The 21,523-nt window shown below is 39.2% G+C and overlaps 1 protein-coding gene and 1 pseudogene across 2 annotated transcripts; one reads left to right on the top strand and one right to left on the bottom strand.

Moving 5' to 3' along the window:
- Positions 1 to 1,099: 1,099 nt before the first annotated feature.
- Positions 1,100 to 18,062, bottom strand: LOC103701640 (uncharacterized). 2 transcript variants are annotated; one of them, XM_039132822.3, is made up of 8 exons: positions 17,818 to 18,062; positions 15,736 to 15,840; positions 14,972 to 15,652; positions 12,802 to 12,872; positions 9,201 to 9,665; positions 8,999 to 9,070; positions 8,823 to 8,914; positions 1,100 to 1,947 (listed from the first exon to the last, which is right to left on the bottom strand). In XM_039132822.3, the coding sequence occupies exons 1-8, from the start codon at positions 17,822 to 17,824 to the stop codon at positions 1,878 to 1,880; spliced, it is 1,563 nt and encodes a 520-aa protein (XP_038988750.3). In that variant the 5' UTR covers positions 17,825 to 18,062; the 3' UTR covers positions 1,100 to 1,877. The 2 variants fall into 2 exon arrangements, with proteins under 2 accessions (XP_038988750.3, XP_089784281.1); XM_089928155.1 differs by lacking the exon at positions 1,100 to 1,947 and adding an exon at positions 2,520 to 2,925 and having other exon boundaries at positions 17,818 to 17,943.
- LOC120112861 (elongation factor 1-alpha pseudogene) lies at positions 10,173 to 10,952 on the top strand (annotated as a pseudogene).
- Positions 18,063 to 21,523: the final 3,461 nt, after the last annotated feature.

Here is a 21,523-nt window from a genome sequence, read left to right as displayed (position 1 = left end):
TGAGTTCCAAACCATGTATTTTTCTACCCTGAGATGCTTGGGTTCATAAAATGATGATTAAGAATGAAAGTTTAACCAATATAACTAGAAATTAAAGTTTAACCTTGTACTTACAGAAATTTTGGCTCACTGCCCAGGATGACCTTAATTATTATGGCATCCCTTGGTCTTTTTAGCAGTGGCAAGTCATTATCATGGTCATTAAGAACTCCAATTCTACAGGCTTGAAGCATAAACCATCACGAAATTTTAATTAGATTGTCAAACAAGCCAAGTTTATATAGAAAAATTGGAAAAATGACAGTTCTAGTTGCTAAGCACGTAAAGATAATCAGAAAATTACATAGACATCCTTGTTTAAAGTAGACAGAGATTAGCAAAATAGATGCCAGAAACTCCTAAACTATGGACAAGTGTAGATGATTAAACTTGTAAAATTGCCCATCAGAAAGAAGAAAAAAAAAAACTTATAAGATCACATGGTTGAATTTGGAAGAAAAAAAAAAAATTAGCCCAAACTTAGTGGGGAACATAACCTAATATAGTCTGTTGAACAGAGACTAGTCTGGGTAGATGTAGTCAGATTAGCTTATGCTTGATCATTAACATTGAATCAATCTACATATCAAGATGGCTGATGTTAGGGTTAGCCCTTCTCCCAACTACAACACTTATCACATACTCTTTTCCTTGCGTTTGCTTCCTTTTCTTTACCTTTTTGTGGGCTTAATATATTTGGGTCTCTCTCTCTCTCTCTCTCTCTCTCTCTCTCTCTCTCTCTCTCTCTCTCTCTGCGTGTGTAGTGTCGAATCATGATAAAGCTGTTGGATTTAAAAGTGCTCATTTTGTGCGTGCAGTGTTGAATCATGATAAAGCTGTTGGATTTAAAAGTGCTCATTTTGTGCTTATTCTCCAGATGATGATATGAAAAAAATGATAGTTCTACAGTTCTACTTGAATCCAGACACCCAAAGAAAATACCATTAACCCGGCAAAAAAAAGAAAAAAAATAACAACTCCATCCCCCTTTTCTACATAAACTAAACCAGGTAGAGTACTTCGAAAAACAGCAGAAATGGTAACTGAACTGAGCAGAGAATGCAAGCCAAACTATAATCACAATGCTGCATATAATGACAATGAATTTATTTTTTTTCCAAGCAAAAACAACTTGATCAATTTAGTTAAATTTCTTGAATTCAAAATTAGCGGTATAATATCCTTGAATGCACCTTTAAGTTGCATCTGGATGTGCAATACTAAAGAGTAGCCAAATCCTATGGAGAAAGTATACATCCTTTACAAATCCTTTACAAGATGCACCACAGCAGCATGAGTCGGATCAACAAACTCAAGATTTAATAGCTCTACTTTCATCCTTCAAGTCAATCTTAAAAGCCTTTCCACATCTACGATGCTACACCTACAAACAAATGCAAATGCTGCTGCTACTTTTCTACTTACAGATAAAGCTCCTGCATCTACTGGACAAATATACAAAATTACAGAGCATCTCAAATGACTTCGGAAGCTTTTTACAACAGAAGACCAACATAGCTCCTCCACAAGGCTCTGAGGGGGTCCACATTACGAGTCATTCTAGGACCAGAGAAGAGAGCATAGATCAAAGTCACAGGATTTTGGCTGAAAGTTCCTCTAGTAACAGATTTTTCATAAGCAACTTCTGGGAGTATATCTGTACAACAGTTTTCTTGAAATGGGTGGCCTAAGTCCCAACACTTGAAAATCAAATGCAGCTTTCTGAGGCAACCATGCCTATCCAGTATCCAAGTATGTAGCGCATGTCCAATGCCTGTTCCTTTGTACCCTTTACAGGTTTAGCTTCTTGATCTTTCACGACAATGATGCCACTCTTCTTAGTCTATGGACAAGGTGGTGCCGCCAGTTTCGTCCTCACTTAAACTAGTTGCCTTGTCTCCATTATACCTATTAGATAAGCAATACAACGTCAACACTCTCATGAAAACTCCAAATTAGTATTGGCTATTACTAATATTATTAGGTCCAGGCAAATTCCCTTGTATGTGCCTGGGCTAATTGATAGAGGATCACACTTGTTTGAACATTTGCATTTGAGTCTTAAAAAGAACAAATAAACAAGAGAGGCAGAGCGGAGGCTTGTGCAAGTTATAATGTATCTCAAAGATTTTTCAATATTTCATATTGAAGTGTGTGTTTTGTGAACCATCTCACACTTCCAGCCTCCAAACTCACCATTCAGCTAGGACCAAGCTTGGTGGCCCAACTCAACCTTGGACCATTTCTACCAATACTTGGTTTCTCCACAGCCAAGTGACAGCCAAGTGTAGTATCATTAAGTTAACCAAATTATTGATGTAGCACCACAATGGGGGAAAGTTGCTGTAATGACAGATCAGTGAAAACCTGAAGATAGGGGGAAGGAAGGAGAGGAGGAGAGGGAGAGAAGAGGGGAATGACGGGAGGAGGAAGAAAGAGAAGAAAGAGGGAGACGAGAGAGAGAGGAGAAAGAACGTAGGGGAGAAATTTTAATCACTTCATTAAAATCCTAATCATGAAAAGAGTTCCCTATATATAGGGCCCAAATACACAATTTGCATAAAATCCCCTTACACAGAAATAAATCCTAATAAGCCCACGAATAACACAAATAAGCCCTAAAATGCAAACAAGCCCAGAAATAAAAATAAAATAGATATGCAAAATAAGATGGTGGACTAGGCGGGTAAATAGTCAGCTCCGATGTCCCCATCAACTCCTCCCGGATGGAAAAAACTCGACTCCGTCGAGTGTAGGTCTGGCCGGCTGTCATACTGCTCCAGAAGGTCAGGGTCAAGGCGCTGCAACTTGGCTTGCGAAATCCACGTCACATCCGATTCGGATCGACCTTTCCACCGAACAAGGTAATGTTGGTAGCTTCATTTCCTGTTAGATATAACCTGCTCATCTAATATATGTTGTATGTGTTCTCTGCGTGCATGAAACTTTGGAAATGGAGGCTCAATAGCAGGTGATGGGTCAAGATGATAAACAAAGACGGGTATATCAACAAAAGGGTCTGAAGGAATGAATATTGACATTTGGTATGGGACTAAATCTTCAATATTAAATGTCGCACTAATCCCATAGTCTTCAGGAAGATTTACAACATAAGCATTCGAACTGATTTTCTATAGGACTTTGAACGGTCCCGCACTACAAGATTGCAATTTTTTGAACATTCCTGAAGAAAGTCGTTCATGTCTAATTCTCACCATGACATAATCTCCTACATTCAACTCTTTCTAACATCTATGCGAATCAGCAAGGGATTTATAGTTTAAGTTATTAGAGTGAATACGTTTGCTGATTTTCTGATGCAATGAATGCAGATGTGATGCAAATAATTGTGCAGACTCAGAGACTCGATGTTGATGAGACATGGAAATCAAGTCTAAGGGCTGCTTAGGTTTATATCCATTCACCACTTCAAAGGGATTCATGCCTAACGACTTATTGACCGAACTATGATATGCAAACTCGGTGGTCGGTAACACTAAATCCCAGATCCTAGCATGCTCACCTACTAGATACCTTACAAGATTTTCTAGACTACAGTTAACAACTTCCGTCTGGCCGTCAGTTTGGGAATGATAGGCCGACGAAAATTTTAATTTAGTGTCGATCATGTGCCAAAGAATTTTTCTAAAGTAGCTCACGAATCTAACATCCCTATCAGATATAATAGATTTTGGAAGGTCAGGAAGTCTAACGACTTCATTAAAATAAAGTTTGGCAACTCTAGAAGCGTTAGAAGTCTTAGGACATAGGAGAAAGGGAGCCATATTTGAAAAATGGTCCACAACCATAAATATGGAATCGTGCTTGATATAGGTACGAGGAAGTCCTAACACGAAGTCCATACTGACATCTTGTCATGGGATCGTGGCACTAGATATAAAATCTAAGAGGTCGTTCAGCCTAGGGATGGAAAAACGAGACTTAACCGTAATTTTATTGGGGGAGAGGAGTGTGGGTACAACACAGGAGCTCAGACTCTCACGAACATACCCTTGGGTGAGAAGTTCGTCAACTTGATGTTTCAGTTCAGTGTGCTCGTTTGGGTTGAGCCTATGATGAGGAAGATTGGGTAAGGATGCTCCGGGAACAAGATCAATTGCGTGCTGGATATCACATATCGGAGGAAGTGTATCTGGAAGATCCTTAGGAAAAACAGAGTAAAACTCCTCCAGCAGAGGAACTACTGCGGTGGTTGCTCGGGCTCGACTCCACATTAATAACCCTAGCCACGAGGGCAAACACAGGTGATTGGCTTTCGATATCTTTCATTACCTCTTTTGAAGTAATGATGTGAAGTGATTCATCTTTTCGTAAAGTGGCACTCTTCTTTTCAGGGGCGAACTCTCTAGGAGGCAATGAGTTCAGTATAATTTTCCGACCTTGGAACATAAAGTTACACGAATTCGAACACCCATGAAGTGTGACGTCCATATCGTATAGCCAAGGCCTCCCTAGGATGACTTGATCTACGTCCATCGGAATGCAGTCGCACCAAATTTCGTCTTTATTGGATAGGAATTGAATCGGGACGAGGCATCTTTCCGACATCGAAAGAGATGTCTTATCTACCCAAGCTACTTTATATGGGTTGGAATGAGGGGTAGATTTCAGGCCGAGGCGGGAGACAACTTCGGAAGCAATGGCATTAATACAACTTCCGCTATCAAATAGGATTTTGCATGTTTTACCATTGATTTTAATGAGCGTGTAAAATAGGAAGGTCCTACGCCAATCTTGTTCGGTCTTAGTTTGAGTTAGAGTGCACCTAACACATGAAACCTAGGGTTTTGGTTATTTGGAACAGTGGCCTCCTTTTGGGGTTCAGCCTGGAGAAACTCTAATCCGGTCTGTTCGTCTCCAAAGTCTTCTACAAAATCCTCAATGTTTGGCTCATAGACTTCTTCGACACATTCATTCGCTTGGATCCCAACTTTTAGTTCAGTCATGAGATAGGTCTTGGTATTACATTGGGACGCTATATGGCCAAATTTTTGGCATCTGAAACATTGGGTTTGGCTTCTAGAAGGAGGAGAAGGAGGATTGGGACCTAGTATGCCCTTTTCTTTATCATTTGAAGGGTTTTGGATAGGTATTGGGGATGTCCTAATCGGTGCTTGGCTAGGGCCGAGCTGGTTAGAAGGATTGGGAAGCTGCCTGGGTTGTGGAAAGTAGTTTTGATTAGGTCGGGCTCCTGCGGCCATGGGTCGAGGGTCGGTACGCCTCACTACAGGGGCTTGTAAGAAACTATCTACATCTTGAGCCAACTGGTATGTTTGGCCAAAAGTGGTAATCTCTCGGAGGATTAGTTCTTTCTGGATCTCCTCGCGGAGTCCTGCCCGAGACCTAGAGAGAGTAATAGTCTCCTCTTCGATTACACCACCTCTCATATGAAACTCAAATCGTGCAATGTAATCAGCAACGGTTGATGTCCCTTGAGTCAGTTTCTGCCACCTATCCATAAGGCATTGTCGGTAAGAGAATGGCAGATACTTCTCATTCAGCTTTTCCTTCATATCCTCCCAGGTGGTGATACGAGGAGGCCTTTGGATCTCACGCATATGTTCAACATTATGCCAGTACTAGTGAGCTTGCCCAATAAGCTTCATTTTAACGAATCGTACTTTTCTATCGTCAGTCATTTCGTACCACTCAAAATAATTATCCATGGCTGCTCTCCAATCAAGATACATGCTTGGCTTTAGTTGACCAACAAATATGGGGGCATCTACTCTTACGGTACGAAGTAGTCGTTCGTCAAGGTCGCGCTGGTGATCAGGAGGATGTTGATTCCTAGGGTGATGGGGAAGACCTACAGGTGGCGTAGCCAAACCAAGCTCGGGATAAGCTGCGATTGGGGTTGACGGTTCAGGAGTCCTAGGATGTTGTACTAGAGCACGAATCTCTCGCTTGAATTCGTCATGATCAGCTCGTAAGGCAGCGACTTGTTCCACAAGATCTTGCAAAACTCTGGAATCCATTGTGGCTAAAGGGGTCTTAGAATGAGTGAGGCGGTACTCCCTACCACTACGGGTTGGCATGCAAAGACTACACTGGTTGATGGTATAACATACAATGCTACTAATGACCCTAACTGACTAACAGTGATGCAGGACAATCTACTAATACAACCTACTATGAATTCTGAAATCAGCAAATTTTCATAAAAGTAACTTAAAATTAAATGTTACCAATTTGTACTTCGGTTATTTCAGAAGTAAAGTATGAAATTAGTCACTATAAGAAGTTAGGTTGCAAGCATGTATTACGGTTGTTCTAATCCTAAAGTAATCTGATCGATGGATGTTGAGAAATATCCTGTCGCTGGGGTGTGCTAATTTAATATCTAGATTTAGATGGTGAATAGGATGGGTGGTAGTATATATTCTAGGTTTTGAAATTTGACAGAAAAGTAAGTTTTCAAAATATGACTATCATGCAAGAGAACTAGAACAAAATTAGATAAACAAGCCAAGAAAAGTAGAAACCTATCACCTGTCGTGAAGTAGTCGTCTAGAATCGTGTGCTCGTGGACTAGGGCGACGATCGGTGCGCGGCAAGTCAGCTCGTTAGATGGCACGAATCTGGTCGAATCACAGCAACTCGGTGGACCTGATATCAACAACTTGGGGGCTTGATCAAAAAAATTCGATGGGTCTGATGATGGGCCTCAGGGGCATGACTTGGGCCTGATGAGTTAGCTGGGCCACAGGTGGGTTGAGGTCTGATGGGGCTCGGGTGAGTGCGAATACGGTAGTGGGAGGTTGAAATGGGCTGGGGTCTTGGGTGTGTCGTGTGGCAGAGGGAAGGGGAAGGGTTTTCGGTGGTGCTCAGGGAGCCAAGGCGGCGGCGGAGGCCCAGAGGTGGACGCGGACGGCGGCGGCTTGGCAGTGACGCGACGTAGCGACGATGGAGCTGCGCTGCGGTTAGCTGCGGAAGATGGGGCGGGGAACCGCGGCGGAAGATGGAAGCGATGATGTCGGAGGCGGCGCTGCGGTGGAGAAGGAAGCGCGGCGGCGGCTCGAAAGAGGAGGCGGAGCTCGGCTTCGGTGACGGCGCGGCGAGGCGGGGAGGGTGTCGTCGGGGCTCGGTGGCGGTCGGCGTCGATCATCTGCAGTCGACCGCGGGAAGGAGGCGCCCGAAGGAGGTGTCCCACGGTGGTGGGCGTGGTGGCGCAGCTCGGCGGAGACGCGATGAGGGGCAGCCGATCGGGGAAGATGAACAGGTAAGGTTTTTTTTTTTTTTTTTGCACGCACGTGCAGTCTCGTGCAAAGATTTTCTTTCTGCTTTTTTTGTTTCTTTTCTCTTTTTTTTCTTTGGATCCGGGCTACCGGATTCGGGTTAACGGGTTTTGTGACTTACCCGTTAATCCTTTCTTCAACTTTCCGATGGTTTCGGGAGAAGGCTCCGATCTTCACGCGATGGCGGTGGCCAGGGCTTTAGGATCTACGGCGACGGGCGGCGGCCGGTCACGGGCTCCGGCCGGTGGCGCTTCTTGTGGCACGTCACAGGCAGTGGTGGCGTGGCGTTGGGCGGTGCAGATGACCCGACGTTGGACGTTGGGCGTTGGGCGGTGCAAATGACCCGTCGGTGGTGGCGCAGACGACTCGCTAGTGGCTTGGGTGCCGCCGACGGCGAGTGGTGGTGATGATGGGCGCTGGTTAGACGACAGGTGGGGGCGATCTGGCGCAAGGTTCTTTTTTTTTCTGGTGAAAACCGATAGAGGGGAGGGGGGCTGGTGAAAACCAAGAGAGAGAGGGCCTGGTGAAAACCGAGAGAGAGGGAAGAGAGGAAACACTGGATTGTGGCTTTGGCAGCAGGGGCAAAGCCGACGGGCTCTGATACCAAGTTGATGTAGCACCACAATGGGGGAAAGTTGCTGAAATGACAGATCAGTGAAAACCTGAAGATAGGGGGAAGGAAGGAGAAGAGGAGAGGGAGAGAAGAGGGGAATGACGGGAGGAGGAAGAAAGAGAAGAAAGAGGGAGACGAGAGAGAGAGAAGAAAGAACGTAGGGGAGAAATTTTAATCACTTCATTAAAATCCTAATCATGAAAATAGTCCCCTATATATAGGGCCCAAATACACAATTTGCATAAAATCCCCTTACACAGAAATAAATCCTAATAAGCCCACGAATAACACAAATAAACCCTAAAATGCAAACAAGCCCAGAAATAAAAATAAAATAGATATACAAAATAAGATGGTGGACTAGGCGGGTAAATAGTCAGCTCCGATGTCCCCATCAATTAAGGTATCTCACTCACCTTTCCTAAAAGGGGGAAACCCGACTTATCCTAGTATAATATATAGCAAGAAACCCAGATATAAGATCAAGGATATATCACACCTAGGAACTATCCATGTACATCATGTTATACCATGGGATCACGTACTAATGATGATTATAGATACAATCACAAAAATTAAGCTACATGATCATTACAAAAGAAGGTACGATTAATGGATAATTATTATAAGCTATTTTCCTTCTAGTAAAGAAAATATAACCCACCTTAAATACATACAAAAACTTAAGAGAATTATTTTGCCATGTTAGCTATGTCAGTGATAAGAGGACAAGCCTTGGAGCAACAGTAAAGTTGCTCCATTGTGACCAGAGTGTCATGAGTTTTAAACACAGAAACAGCCTCTCAGAATACGAGGGTAAGATTATATATATATGACCTTTCCCAGACCCCAGAGTAGTAGGAGCCTTGTGCACTGGATGCCTTTTTTTTAGCTATGTTAATGATACAAACCTTATGACTGGTTTTCTCCGTGAAAATTTCTCAAAACTTTTTGATCCATAATCCTGCTGTTGAAATTGTAGGCCATTCACCTTCCTGCCCATCTGCCCAATGACGAAATGGAAGATTATAAAAATAAAATAAGTAAATAGTAATTAGAGGACTTTGAATACAAATATCCCACTCACCTCCATTAGCATTTTGGGTTGCACTGAAATAGAACATTCACTAACTATCTTTTCTTTGTAAATCTTTTCCTTCTGCACATAAATAAGATAAGCTCTAGGGACACATTTCATGAGGGGAAAAAAAAGATAAAAATAAAAATGTATTCAGCTGGCCAGTACTGTAAAAACCCTAATTTTCCACTGAGAAGGGTGGCACGAATACCTTCACTGGTCTCCAAGGCATCAATACATCCTCAGTATCAAGAAAATCATTGCTTTTACATGGTGATTTTGAAAACTTAGATTCCAAGAATTCTTCTCCCTGAGATACTTGAGAACTGTAGTAATAATGATTATAAGGAAATGCCTTGTTGGTATAAGCTTTTTGACCATTTATATGAAAGCGATGCCCACAACTACTTTCATCCTCTTTAGTTCCATACTTAGCACATCTTCCGTTACTATGGCTGTTATAGTCAGAAGCTTTGCCTGCAAAATCTTCAACCTTTTCCACTAGACAGGTCTGTTTTGCGACAGAATCACTCTGCTTGGTCAGCAAGGCCCTTGAGTTTAACTGGTAGCCTGGCAAGCCATCTTGATCAAGAAATCTCTGCATGCTTTTTCTAAAGCCAATTGCTTCTGGATACGAGCCATTTGAAAGTTTCTCATTCCTATATTTATCATAACCCTAGACAAAATCAGAATAGAAAATTATAAATTATATAGGCTACATCACCAGTGAGACAAAAAGGAATAATGAGTAAGAATAGCATGATCCTTTGGAAAATTGACCATCATCTATACATGTACATGTATACAGATGTACATTATATATGAGTTTGTGTGCGTGTGCAGCTATATATGTGTGTGCATCTATATACATGGGCTAAAATGTAATGCATACATGTCCAAATAAATCTGGAAGTGGCAAGCCAATGGCCAGGAATTAGAACAGATAAGTAACTACTGTGCGTTTATGGGTTTTAACTAATCTACCGAGCTTTTGGTAAATAATATGATGGTACAATATAATGTTTTTACATAAGAATATTTTACTAAATTCAGACCTGGTCCGACCTATTTGAAATTTGGGTAATTTTGGATTTTCAATCCTAAGATCCGCCCCAACCCAACCCGACCCAAATCTGTAAAATTATTTGGGCCAATGTTTATTTATCATGCTGCATTGTTCTAGATGGACGCCATTGCTCCAAAGTACTCAAAGGCTAGGTATGATGAAATCGGGAAGGAAGTTTCTTCTTACCTTAAGAAGGTGGGCTACAACCCAGAGAAGATTCCTTTTGTTCCCATCTCTGGATTTGAGGGTGACAAAATGATTTAGAGGTCCACCAACCTGGATTGGTCCAAGGGTATCACCCTTCTTGAGGCCCTTGACATGATCCAGGAGCCTAAGAGGCCCTTAGACAAGCCTCTCCGCCTGCCACTTCGGGACATATACAAGATTGGTGGCATTGGTACTGTCCTAGTCGAACATGTCGAAACTGGCATTCTCAAGCCTGGCATGGTGGTCACTTTTGGTCCCAGTGGTCTGACAACTGAAGTCAAGTCCGTGGAGATGCACCATGAGGCCCTACAGGAGGCCCTTCCTAGTGACAATGTGGGTTTCAATGCGAAGAATGTTGCTGTCAAGGATCTCAAGCGTGGTTTTGTGGCCTTTAACTCAAAGGATGATCTTGCGAAGGAGGCGGCTAGTTTCACTTCTCAGGTTATTATCATGAATCATCCTGGTCAGATTGGCAATGGTTATGCTCCTGTGCTTGACTGCCACACCTCTTACATTGCTGTTAAATTTGCGGAGATCCTTACTAAGATTGACAGACAGTTTGGTAAGGAACTTGAGAAGGAAGCCAAGTTTTTAAGAAAGATCCGACCTGGACCCGAACTAGACTCGAATTTTTGGGTTGGGCCCAGATTATACATGGACCCGACCCGACCTGAATGGCCGTTGGGTTAAAAATTGTAGTGGTGGACCCGACCAGATCTTATATTGGGTTGGGTCAAGGTCCAAAATTAGAACCCGAACAAAAAAACCAGATTGGGTCGAGATCGCTTATGACCTAGCCCGACCTGACCCATTTGCACCCCTAACCGAACCTAACCTATTTATTAAACAAGTAACTTGACCTGACCTATGTAACTCAATAAATAAATAGGTCGGGCTAGGTTAGGTCTGCGATAATAGATTAAACAGGTCCTAAATAGATTAAGCAAGTCTTAAACGGTTTAAACAAATCCCCATCTAATTATGAAATGGGCTGAAAAAGGTTAGGCGGGTCAAGACCCTAAATCTGACCCTGACCCATTTATATAGTGTTTGTTTACATGCTATTTGATGCTTGAGCATTTTATGTGTTTAAAAAGCTTTTAATTCTTTAGATCATGTGATAAAAAAACTTATTAAATAAAACTAAATCATTTAAAGTAGAGATTTCATTATTGTACAAACAGATAAAACCATGTTGTTTATCTATATTATGTTCTTTGATGTGCTCTCAAAGAACTAAATGTGACTTTACATATGAAAACATACAATTGTATAATGTTTTAGGAACTTTTTTTACTCAGGCACCTGCTTGGCCACCTATGCATTCAACCTAAGCCTTTAAAGGGGTCAACACCTAAGACCACCTAGGCATTTAACAACCATGGAGAGAAGAGATAAAACATGAGAGAGAAGACAATAAAGAAGAGAAAAGGAAGATTAAAAAAAATAAAAGATGCAGAAAAAGGGAAAGAAAGAAGAGGACAGGAAGAAGTTAGGAGAAAATACTGAGATATAATAGGAGCAAAGTTTCTGGCCCTACTGGGGAATCCACTTGGTTGGCCAGCTACACTAGGCCTAACTTATTAGTTATCTAGTTTATGCTATTTTTTTTTATTTTAAATGATGAGCAAAATAACACTTTTTAAATTTAGAAGGTTTAGAAAATCTAGAGTCCTATTCACTTGAGAGAGAACTAAAAGTCCAATTAGAGCTCATTGTAATCCTTTTAAAGGGGGCAGACAGAGTTTTTTAAAAAAGTAGAGAATTTAGTGAATTGAGAGAAAAAAGGATTTTAGCATTTTTCCTCCTCTTTAATCTATCTTTTATGTCTTCTACCCCACTTACTTGTCCTTTTGAGCTTGAGGAATCACTCCAGTAACATGGAATTATCCTTGCAGCAAATTTTTGTATAGATATGTGTTTTTTACCAAATTTTTGTAAATACAGCATATGTGTAATAAATTTCAGATCCACATTATGTGTAAAAACAATTATTTAGAACTACTCTACATCAACTTATTTCTGAGGAAAAGTTTTCTTGTTTAGACATATGTGATTACTATGTCTGCTCATATCTGGACAAACAAGCTTGCTCCTAGGTCAACAATGTGCATATTTCACCAATATGATAATCAGGTCAGGGAAATAGAGGCTCTTTTCTCTTGATCATAGTCCCCTACAACAAAAGTATTGTATTTTATTCCTAGGTTTACCACCATCTTCATTGTTGAACAACAATCAACAATTAGATACACTAACTCTCTCAAGTTGCCTCCTATCAAAAAGGACTGGTGTAATTAGTAGGCTAGCTAAGAATATTTTTTTTTAATAAAAAGAAAATAAGTATTTAATCTGTCTAGAAAAAAATCCAATGAAACTTAGTAACCTCTTTCTTTGCTACAAGGATGATGCCTAAATCTTATAAGTAACCATTTGTTGATATTGTAAAAGAAGATCAAATTTTGATTTCATACAGAGTTCCTTTTTCTACTTGCGGACGCAAAATAATAGAGTGAAATTAGAAAATGGGAAAATTTACCTTAGTTTTCTTGGGAATCCTAGGGATGCTGCTAGCACAATGGTGCATAGAATCTCCCACATAATATGGTTCTGCAATTAAGTTAGAAAAGAAATGAGATATGATCTAAATTAAACAAGCATCCTGAATAATCAATTACCAAATACCTGCACCTTAACATGAGAAATTGATAGATCAGAAGAGAAAAATGACCACATACAACTAGCATCATTTTAAAGCATGACATTGCAATAAATCATCAGGTTATAGTTGGCTAATTGATCATATACAACTGGCATCATTCTTAGAGCAGGGTCGACATACAACTGTTTACATTCCCTGGGGTAGATGATTAAAGAAACAAGATTTTTCAACCGAAGGTAACCTTGTGAAATGAGAGGATTAAGGGCCTGTTAGGATATTCCTGCAGGAATATCCTGCAGTAGTCGGGCCTGTTGGCCCACCCAACCCGGCATCTTCTGAAGGCCCGCCAAGATCCCAGCCTAAATCTCAGCCTGTGGCCTGTGGGTCTGTTGGTCTGCAAGAAGAAGAAAAAAAGATACATGGAGGTCCTTTATTCCTTCCCACAGAATTCAAGCTGGAGGGTGTTGGGTTGATATGGGCCATGCTCAAATGCGCTTCTTAGTGCATAAATCTAGTAGGACACTCAATCCAAATCCTGTTGAATTAGCCAAATAGGCCCTAAGTGGGAATCTCCTAAACTAGCACTATGAGGTGGTTAGGCTGGATATAGTTAAATGTGAGCATCAGCCATCCTTAGGCAAGGTAAACTCCACTTTGTGGATCAACTGAGTTGCTTAGTATAATAAATTGATTATTCATTCATAGTTTCACATAATAAAAAAAGTTTTCACTCTTCTCAACTAGATAAAGTTTATAACATTTTTATTTTTGGTATAAAAACAAAGTGACACTAAATGTGCAAAAACAATGACAAATGACCAACTTTTTACCAAAAAACCAAACTTAACCATATGGCGAAACTTTTATAATCATGAAAACCACATACCCCGCCATAAGTGACCAGGCAGTCAAATCAATCTGAATACGTCTCCAGTATTTTCTTGCAAAAAAGGGCACCAAACAACCCCAATAAGTGGCTGCAGAGCATGGTGTTTATATGAATAGGCTGGCAAGAATATCAAGAGAAGCTGCCGAGAAAATCTTTTGAGAATTTCATCCCCTGTGCATGGTGACAAGTGATAACAATGGTGTTGTTCTCTCTGATTACCACGAAAATGACGATGGGCTTAAAAGCTACCAGGTATCAGGTTTATCTTGGAATAAATGGCAAGCAATTGAAATGGCAGAGCTATATACTGACTTTCCATATGCAGGACAAGTATCAAGTAGAGCTGCTAAAAAGCTTCTTTTGAGGATTTCATGCCCCACTACAGTAAAAATCACGGCAATATTCTCATTAACTGTAATAGACACAAAAAGGCGGCTACGAGCTAAAACTGCAACATAAAAGATTCTACCCATTAATTATTACAATCCTAAGAAATGACTTCTACAACTAAAAAGAAGGGTGTGCACAGCACCCATTACTCTAAAGTCAGACTTCCTGCTTACCTCTCGGTTGAATAAATCAAGTTAACTGTACCTCAAAACCAATGAAACAATATTATGGCAATAGAAGAGCACTAAATTTGGAGGGCATATCGTATCACTGTAGCAAAATTGCAAAAGTTAAAATCAAAAGTTATCAATTTGATGACCCTATATATTATAAGCTGCACATATAATAACTCCAGGATTAGCCAGCACTGCGGAGAGGAGCCACTTTGAATGACATTTACTTGTAATAATTTTATGGTTCTGTTCACTATTCTGTTCATTGTAAACGAACATCTAATACAATATAAATAATGTAAAGATGCATGAGAACACCTTTGACTATGCACTAGCCCTTTGCATGGTACTCTAACATATGTAGAATGCAACTCTTATATATAAAAAAAAGGGAAATTTTGAGTAGGATAATTCTAAGCATTTGATTACAGAACATGAAATGTGGATAAAAAAAGAATGATTAAAATATCTGTAGAATTATCGTGATGATGATGTTGATCATGTGTCAGGACCATGATAAACTAAATACAAAGCCAAATACAAGCTTACAGATATGTAAGCAAGGGAACACCACCAACAATAAAACTTTGCTTACCAAAATGATTCCATGCATTACCAAAATTTGCATCCTGAATTGGTGAATCAAATGCACCAGGTGGAAGTGGGTCAAAATTGATACCAAGAGGTGGACCATCTTCACGATAATGTCTTCCTAATTTCTGCTTAACATAAGAAATAGTTGGATGCACATTCTCAACCTCTAAATATGAGTATCTGAAATCCATCACAGATCCACTGCTCATTACACCCCTTGTATTCATCAACATGTAATTGCCATCCCGGGATGAATGCCTTGAGGATGCCAAAGCACCAGGATCCCCACCCAGATGTTGCAACCTTTCTTGAGATGCTGAGCTACTTCCTGAACATCTATCATCTGCACTAGCATAACATCCAACATTGATCTGCCGACCTCTCTGCTCAAAAGCAGGAACAGCAGATGAAGAACTACGGCCAAAAGATCTTTTGCTTTCTACTTCTTTCAGATCAAAATGCCTATCCCCCTGTTTGGTACTGCTGCAGGATTCCTGTCTAAGTCCACTCGCATGATCATGTACTAGACCATTGTGATGTTTTCCATTTGCATAAACTTCACCTTCCATTATTTTCTTGTCTTTCAACCTTCTGTGGCAGAACCATCCAGAGACCTGCTTCTCTGACAATCCTATTAGCTTTGCAAACTGTGACTTCATTGATTCACTGGGGTATTTGTGCTCTGACAAATGTAAATATTCATTTTTAATGATTTTTTTTGGAAAAAATGGAAATTTCTATATATGACAGGAGCAGCAACAATACCATTATAAAATTTCTCTAATGCCTCAACCTGTGCAGGAGTCTTCATCTTTCTCTTGGGTTTCTCAGAAGACAGTGTCTTCTCTTTGTTATATACATCCTGGAACCCTGAGAATTTGATAGATATAACCAATGGTTATTTATGTAAAACCACAAAAGATAAATTGTGGTTATAATTTGGACCACCATGTTGCGACTGTGGTCACACAGGTTATAAAAGCTTAACAGATTATGCACCTAAGAAAAAAAAATGAATGATATGGGCAATTGAGAGTGAACCGTGGCACAACGGTAAGCTTGCTCTATTGTGACCTGAAGGTCATGGGTTTGAAACACAAAAACAGCCTCCCTGCTCACAAGAGTAAGGATGCATACATCTGATCCTTCTCAGGCCCTGCAATGGCGAGACCCTCATGCATTGGGCTACCCTTTTTTTAGTGGTAAAGGTAATTAGAAAAAAGATCATCATATTATATATTCTCTTGAAAAAAGTTTTAATGGTTAGAGTATAGTAACACTATCTCTATTTATACTCTATATACATATACACATGTGCATATACATATATACATACATTATATGGAGTTGTGTTTTGAAGGAGAGACCCAAGCATAATAGCAGTTTTTAAATGTCTTCTTGGTTCCATCCTTTTTTGTTTTTTTACATATGTAAGAATAAGAATAGAATGTAGTACTCGTTGTCAAAAATTACAGGTCAAAAATGAAAATTGATATCTAGCCAAACTTAATAAAGAAATGCACTATTTCATTATTTGTAGTTTAGGATAGTCATATAAAGCATACAAAGCGGTGTATAAATTATCCAACCAGCACTATTGTATGCACATACAGAATGCTTTTAATTTAATTCATGGGCAAATACTGAAACAAGTCATGCCCATAAGCAACTTCATAATGAGCCTTAATACATTGTTCTTTTCACCATGCAGGTGAAGCCACAGTCTTCCAACACCATTCAATCTTAGCGGGGAGCAAAAAATACATGAGATATCCATGCTCAAAATTCACTTCAATGCTCATTTTACATAATTACAGAACTTCCATGCATAATGCCATAAGACCACAATCAGAAAAGTAAAAAATCCTCAATGGAAACATACTAACTTGCTTTGTTTTTAATTGTCAAACTCCCTGAATCCAAGTACAACAATAACAAGATAGCGACCAATTAATTATCTAAAAACTCATCAAATAAAGGGATGAGATAAGTGTCATATAGCTTCTAGATAAAGTTGCTTCTCTCTCAACTCTCAAGTGTAAATGAAAAGAGTATCATGTGCATTTTCATGATAAATGAACTGCCACTTATAGGCTGATAATTGAAGATAGTGAAAACAAAGGAACATGGGAATATGCTGATACATACATACATACATACATACATGCATACATGGCCATAGGCTTGAACATCTTCTCCTAAACTCTAGGCACAAGTAACAATGTTCAGTATCCATCAATTATGTACCTTTACAAAGCAGAAAAAAAGAAGAAGAGAGAAACAATTTCTAAAATTTTTTCATATACTCATAAAAGAACCAATCCCAATCTCAAGACTTTGCTTCCTGACAATGGCTTCATTAATATCAAACCAATTCAGCACCATTCCAGAATCCATTTTCATCTTACTAGCATCATTAATGTATTATCAGGCAATATGCTAGCCAAGTTTATGACAATCTTCATTTCAAAATCAACACATTCACAATGCATTCTGCACTACCAAACAACACTACAAAATTAATCTCAAAAAGCGCACTTCTTGCAATGTCAATATTGTTCCCTATAAGAAAGAAACACTTCTTATTAAACAGAAAAAAAAAAACATTCCATCATAACATTAACATCCCAAGAAGCATCAAATTCCAAACAAATCCCGATTCTCCCATCAAAATCCAAACGTGAGCACAAATTGAACAATTAACCTAGATTAAGCAGACAAAAAAGAGTTCTTTGCCAGCAGAAAATCGAGACATTTCGCAACATTCGCTCGTAATCAAAACCCCAAAAGAAAAAAATTTCAGAAAAGAAGCGATCTGGGAGTGGGTGGTAAAAGAGCTTCGCTTACATTCCATGGCGGGAGGGGAGAAGGGCTTCGAGGAATTTTTTCTCTGGTCCCAAAAGCAAACTACCCTTCTCGAGAAGGCAACACCATTTCTGACGCTTCGTAATGGGACAAGGGCTGTATCTTTCGCGCGAGAGAAACGATTGACCTTCCTTCGCACGAATCCACCGTTGGATCGTGAAATGGTCGCCTTAAGATCCACACAGCGGATGAATAAAAGAGTTTGGACTGCTCTGAAAGCTGCGCGGTTGACGTCGGTAAAAAAAGATCTATCATTCTTTCTTTGACCTTGTAAATGGCGATAGGGTTTACTATTTTTATTATTTTATGTGCAATGTAGTTGTTTATTTACTTTATTCTTATTTATTTTATTACTTATGGAGCACAGGTAAATAATAAAATAACGGGGTGGAAGGTTAAAAGCCTTGCTCCGATTGTACTCGTGTGGAAGCACATCAGATGTTCTTTGCAGAGTCGACCATCGGATTTGTTAATTTGCTTTAAGATTTGTGGAGCATGATAATGGAGAGGAGAGAGAGGAGAAGCCTGCAGCCCTCGCCAAACCCTCCTGAACTTTAATAGGACGCCCAAACAAAAATAAACAACATTATTATTAGAAAACTTATAAAAAAGACACAGAGCCGGTTGAAACCTAAGACAAGGTTCCTGAGGAGAACCGGCATGATGAAGTAGCCGATGGGCAGCAGCAGTGTGTCGAAGTCGAGACTTCAGGTTTTCAGCGGGGAGTAGATGCGGGCACCACAAACTCTTCTGTGTCGATTGAGCACATGCTATACGCCACCATGTAAAGCTGATAGACGGTCGAGATTGGTTGGTTGGACAGTGATGATCGATGAGTATGCCATGCAGCTATGGATGGACATCATCAAAAACTGGATGGCCATCAAATAAAGCTGTTTACGAATACCATGCGTGATCTATATTATGTGATGACCATCTATCTTCTGATGGCAGCTATCTTCAGTTTTATCTACTTATTGAAATGGAAGCTGGACGGGATTCCCCATCCTTCTCTCGGAAACTTCTCTGAAGAAAATTTGGTGAATGAGATGATAGTTGCAGCTCATGCTGGATTGCACTTTTGCTTGTTTGGCTCAGATTTCTTGAGAGTTTGCTGGTTTATATTTCATTAGATAGCTGAGGGAGCTCCAAGCTTTGGTACTCGACCACTTTGGACAACTTTCCAAGCCTTGCAATTGGATATGGCAAGACAAAATGAACTGGAAGCCAGGCTATAACGTCCAATTGTGTGTTTAGCCTGAAAAGTAGTTCGCACAAGGTAAGCAGGGAACCAAAAGGGCAAGATGGAGGGTTGATCTTTATGTTTGCTTGGGCTGATTGTTTAGGTCGGCCCTATTGAAAGTTTCTAAATACTCAACCTAAAAGGGTACTACATTTGGCAATGGGGATCACTTGGGAGGGTATTTAACTATTTTCTGACATGGGCTGTCTTAGGGGTGAACCTGGATCTTAAGAAAAGTTAAGAATTTTATTGAATCATCACAACAAACTTGAAAGTAAGTTTTTTTTGTGCAAATAGGCTGCAAGGACTTGTGCAAATATGTATTTAATCTTACATCGATTGTATATTAGGAAGTTTTTTCATAGTTTTATAGAGGTAATGAATCCAAATAATAACTTTTATCTAGCTATTTTTAGGTGATGTCTCGAGTCGTCTAATTGTATCAAAGTGTACTCAGCCAATGGCTCATGTATGACTAGGAGACACTGTATTATCCCGTCTTTTAGGGATGACTATAGACCCTTTTAGGGCTAATCAACAGCTGACCATTATAATTAGATTAAGTTGAATTTGGCCTTTTAGCCGAGTAAGGATACAAAGACTTAAAAAGCGTGAAGATCTATGCAAGCTTGTATTTGGTCCTACATCGGTTGCACACTCTCCAAAATCCAAACAAGAACTTTAGGTTAGTTACTTTTAAGTGTTGCATTTGTATTGTATTGTTAGATGCAATCTCAATAGTTGTGAAGTGCATTTTATTTACTAAAGGATGTCAGTCATATACATATATCAATGTGATATACTTACTTTTAGATTCATGCAAGACTAAAATAATTACTTTCCACCTACCTCTCATCATAATTTGAATAATTGATTGAAGCAACACACATTCTTTTCTCTTTTAATTATGAAGTTTTAGCTATAGCCTTGCCATTCTAGATCACAAATAAGAAACCCATATCTGCAACAACCCAGTCTACATCTTGAAAAATGCATATGTATATGAATACATGAAAGAAATCTCAATGAAATGGTATGCAGAAACAACCTGATTAGTATTTGGATGACATGCTTTGGAGGCTAATTTGAGACTTTTCTAACTAAGGTTTTGATTTTTAGTAATGTTTAGTATAGTAGAAATTATGAAACTTTAAAATTTGAGAGATACCTTGGTATTTGGAAGTTGAAAAATTGATTGGAGCCAAAAATTGAGGTTTTGAACCGAAATTATGATATCAACCTTTTGCTCTTGAGAAAATTGAATTATAAATATTTTTATTAAATTCAAATAAAGGTACTTCCTTAATTAAATGAAATGTCTTAGATAGATAAAACTTAAACAATATTACATGTGAATAATTTTGCCTATTTCTCTATCTGTCCTTGTAGATTTACCTATCTAGATGGGATATATGGCTTCATTTGAAGTGTCGATGAGGATATGTGGACCCTTGTCCAAGCAATATATGTGGTTCTCAAGGATTTTATGTGGCTTTATCCGATTAGTCAATTCGGTGGTAACGATTGTGTAGCCCTCATCCAGTTTACTGGAAAGGATTTTATATAGCCCTATCTGTAACAAGGATTTATGCGACCTTAAGCTATAAGCAAAAATTTCTAACATAAAACTGCATTAAATGAAGAGTTTTAAAGTATAAATTATGTTTTGACTATTTATTTTGATTAAGTATTTGACTTGTCGTTTTGTATAAATTATTTGGAAACTTTTCAAAACTTGAGTTTGCTTTCATGACATCCTATTCTTATTGAAACTCTAGTTTTGGAATTCACAATAAAATGATTTCAATGGATTTCCATTGAAGCCTTTTTATTGATAATGTGACATTTTTTAAGTTATTTATTTTCTTGTGGATCCTTGAGTTCGTTCACCATATTAAGAGTTTACTTACTAAGCTTCATAGCTCACTTCTGTTTATCATACAAATTTCAAAATGATTAGTGGGAAATTTGGTGGATTATTAAGAAAAGTGGTCCCAATATTTTGAAGTTGCCTTTTGAACTTGCTGATTATGGGAGTGGTGTCGACAGTATCATAGTGTGTGCTTAGTTGCTTGTACCTTGAAAATATAGTATTGAACATGACAAGCTATAGTTAAGTTTGTAATCAGATTTTATTCAAGAAATTTGGATAATAATACATTTTTAGTTATTGCTATGCTTGATCTTATATTTTCTTTTAAGGATGTTAAATATCTATAATATTTTGATCGATTTTTATTAAGGACAATTAAATTTGAACTCCAATGTTGTTTGATTTTAGTAGCCACATCTGAGGGGATCTCAGGATGCGACACTTTCTATGGCGGCCAAATCACTGAGATGAGAAAGAAAACTGATCAGCTAAAATCATAGCCCCACTCTTATGGGACCTTCAAGCCATGTCAACTAAGAAAACAATGAAAGATAGATGGGCTTGACTTGATG

The sequence above is a fragment of the Phoenix dactylifera genome, chromosome 17, assembly GCF_051530095.1.
Source record: "Phoenix dactylifera cultivar Ajwa chromosome 17, Ajwa_hap1_PhDact_Kaust_v1.1, whole genome shotgun sequence".
NCBI lineage: Eukaryota > Viridiplantae > Streptophyta > Magnoliopsida > Arecales > Arecaceae > Phoenix > Phoenix dactylifera.
Note: the sequence above shows the minus strand (reverse complement) of the source record. Positions and strands in the feature narration are given on the sequence as shown.

What these genes read in the sequence shown, in the direction of transcription:
- LOC103701640 (XM_039132822.3), bottom strand. An exon ending in TAATGCATGGAATCATTTTG is followed by an intron (nt 12,873 to 14,971) that starts GTAAGCAAAGTT and finishes ACTTAATTGCAG; the next exon opens with AACCATATTATGTGGGAGAT. An exon ending in CGGAGAAAACCAGTCATAAG is followed by an intron (nt 1,948 to 8,822) that starts GTTTGTATCATT and finishes CTTATCTAATAG; the next exon opens with GTATAATGGAGACAAGGCAA.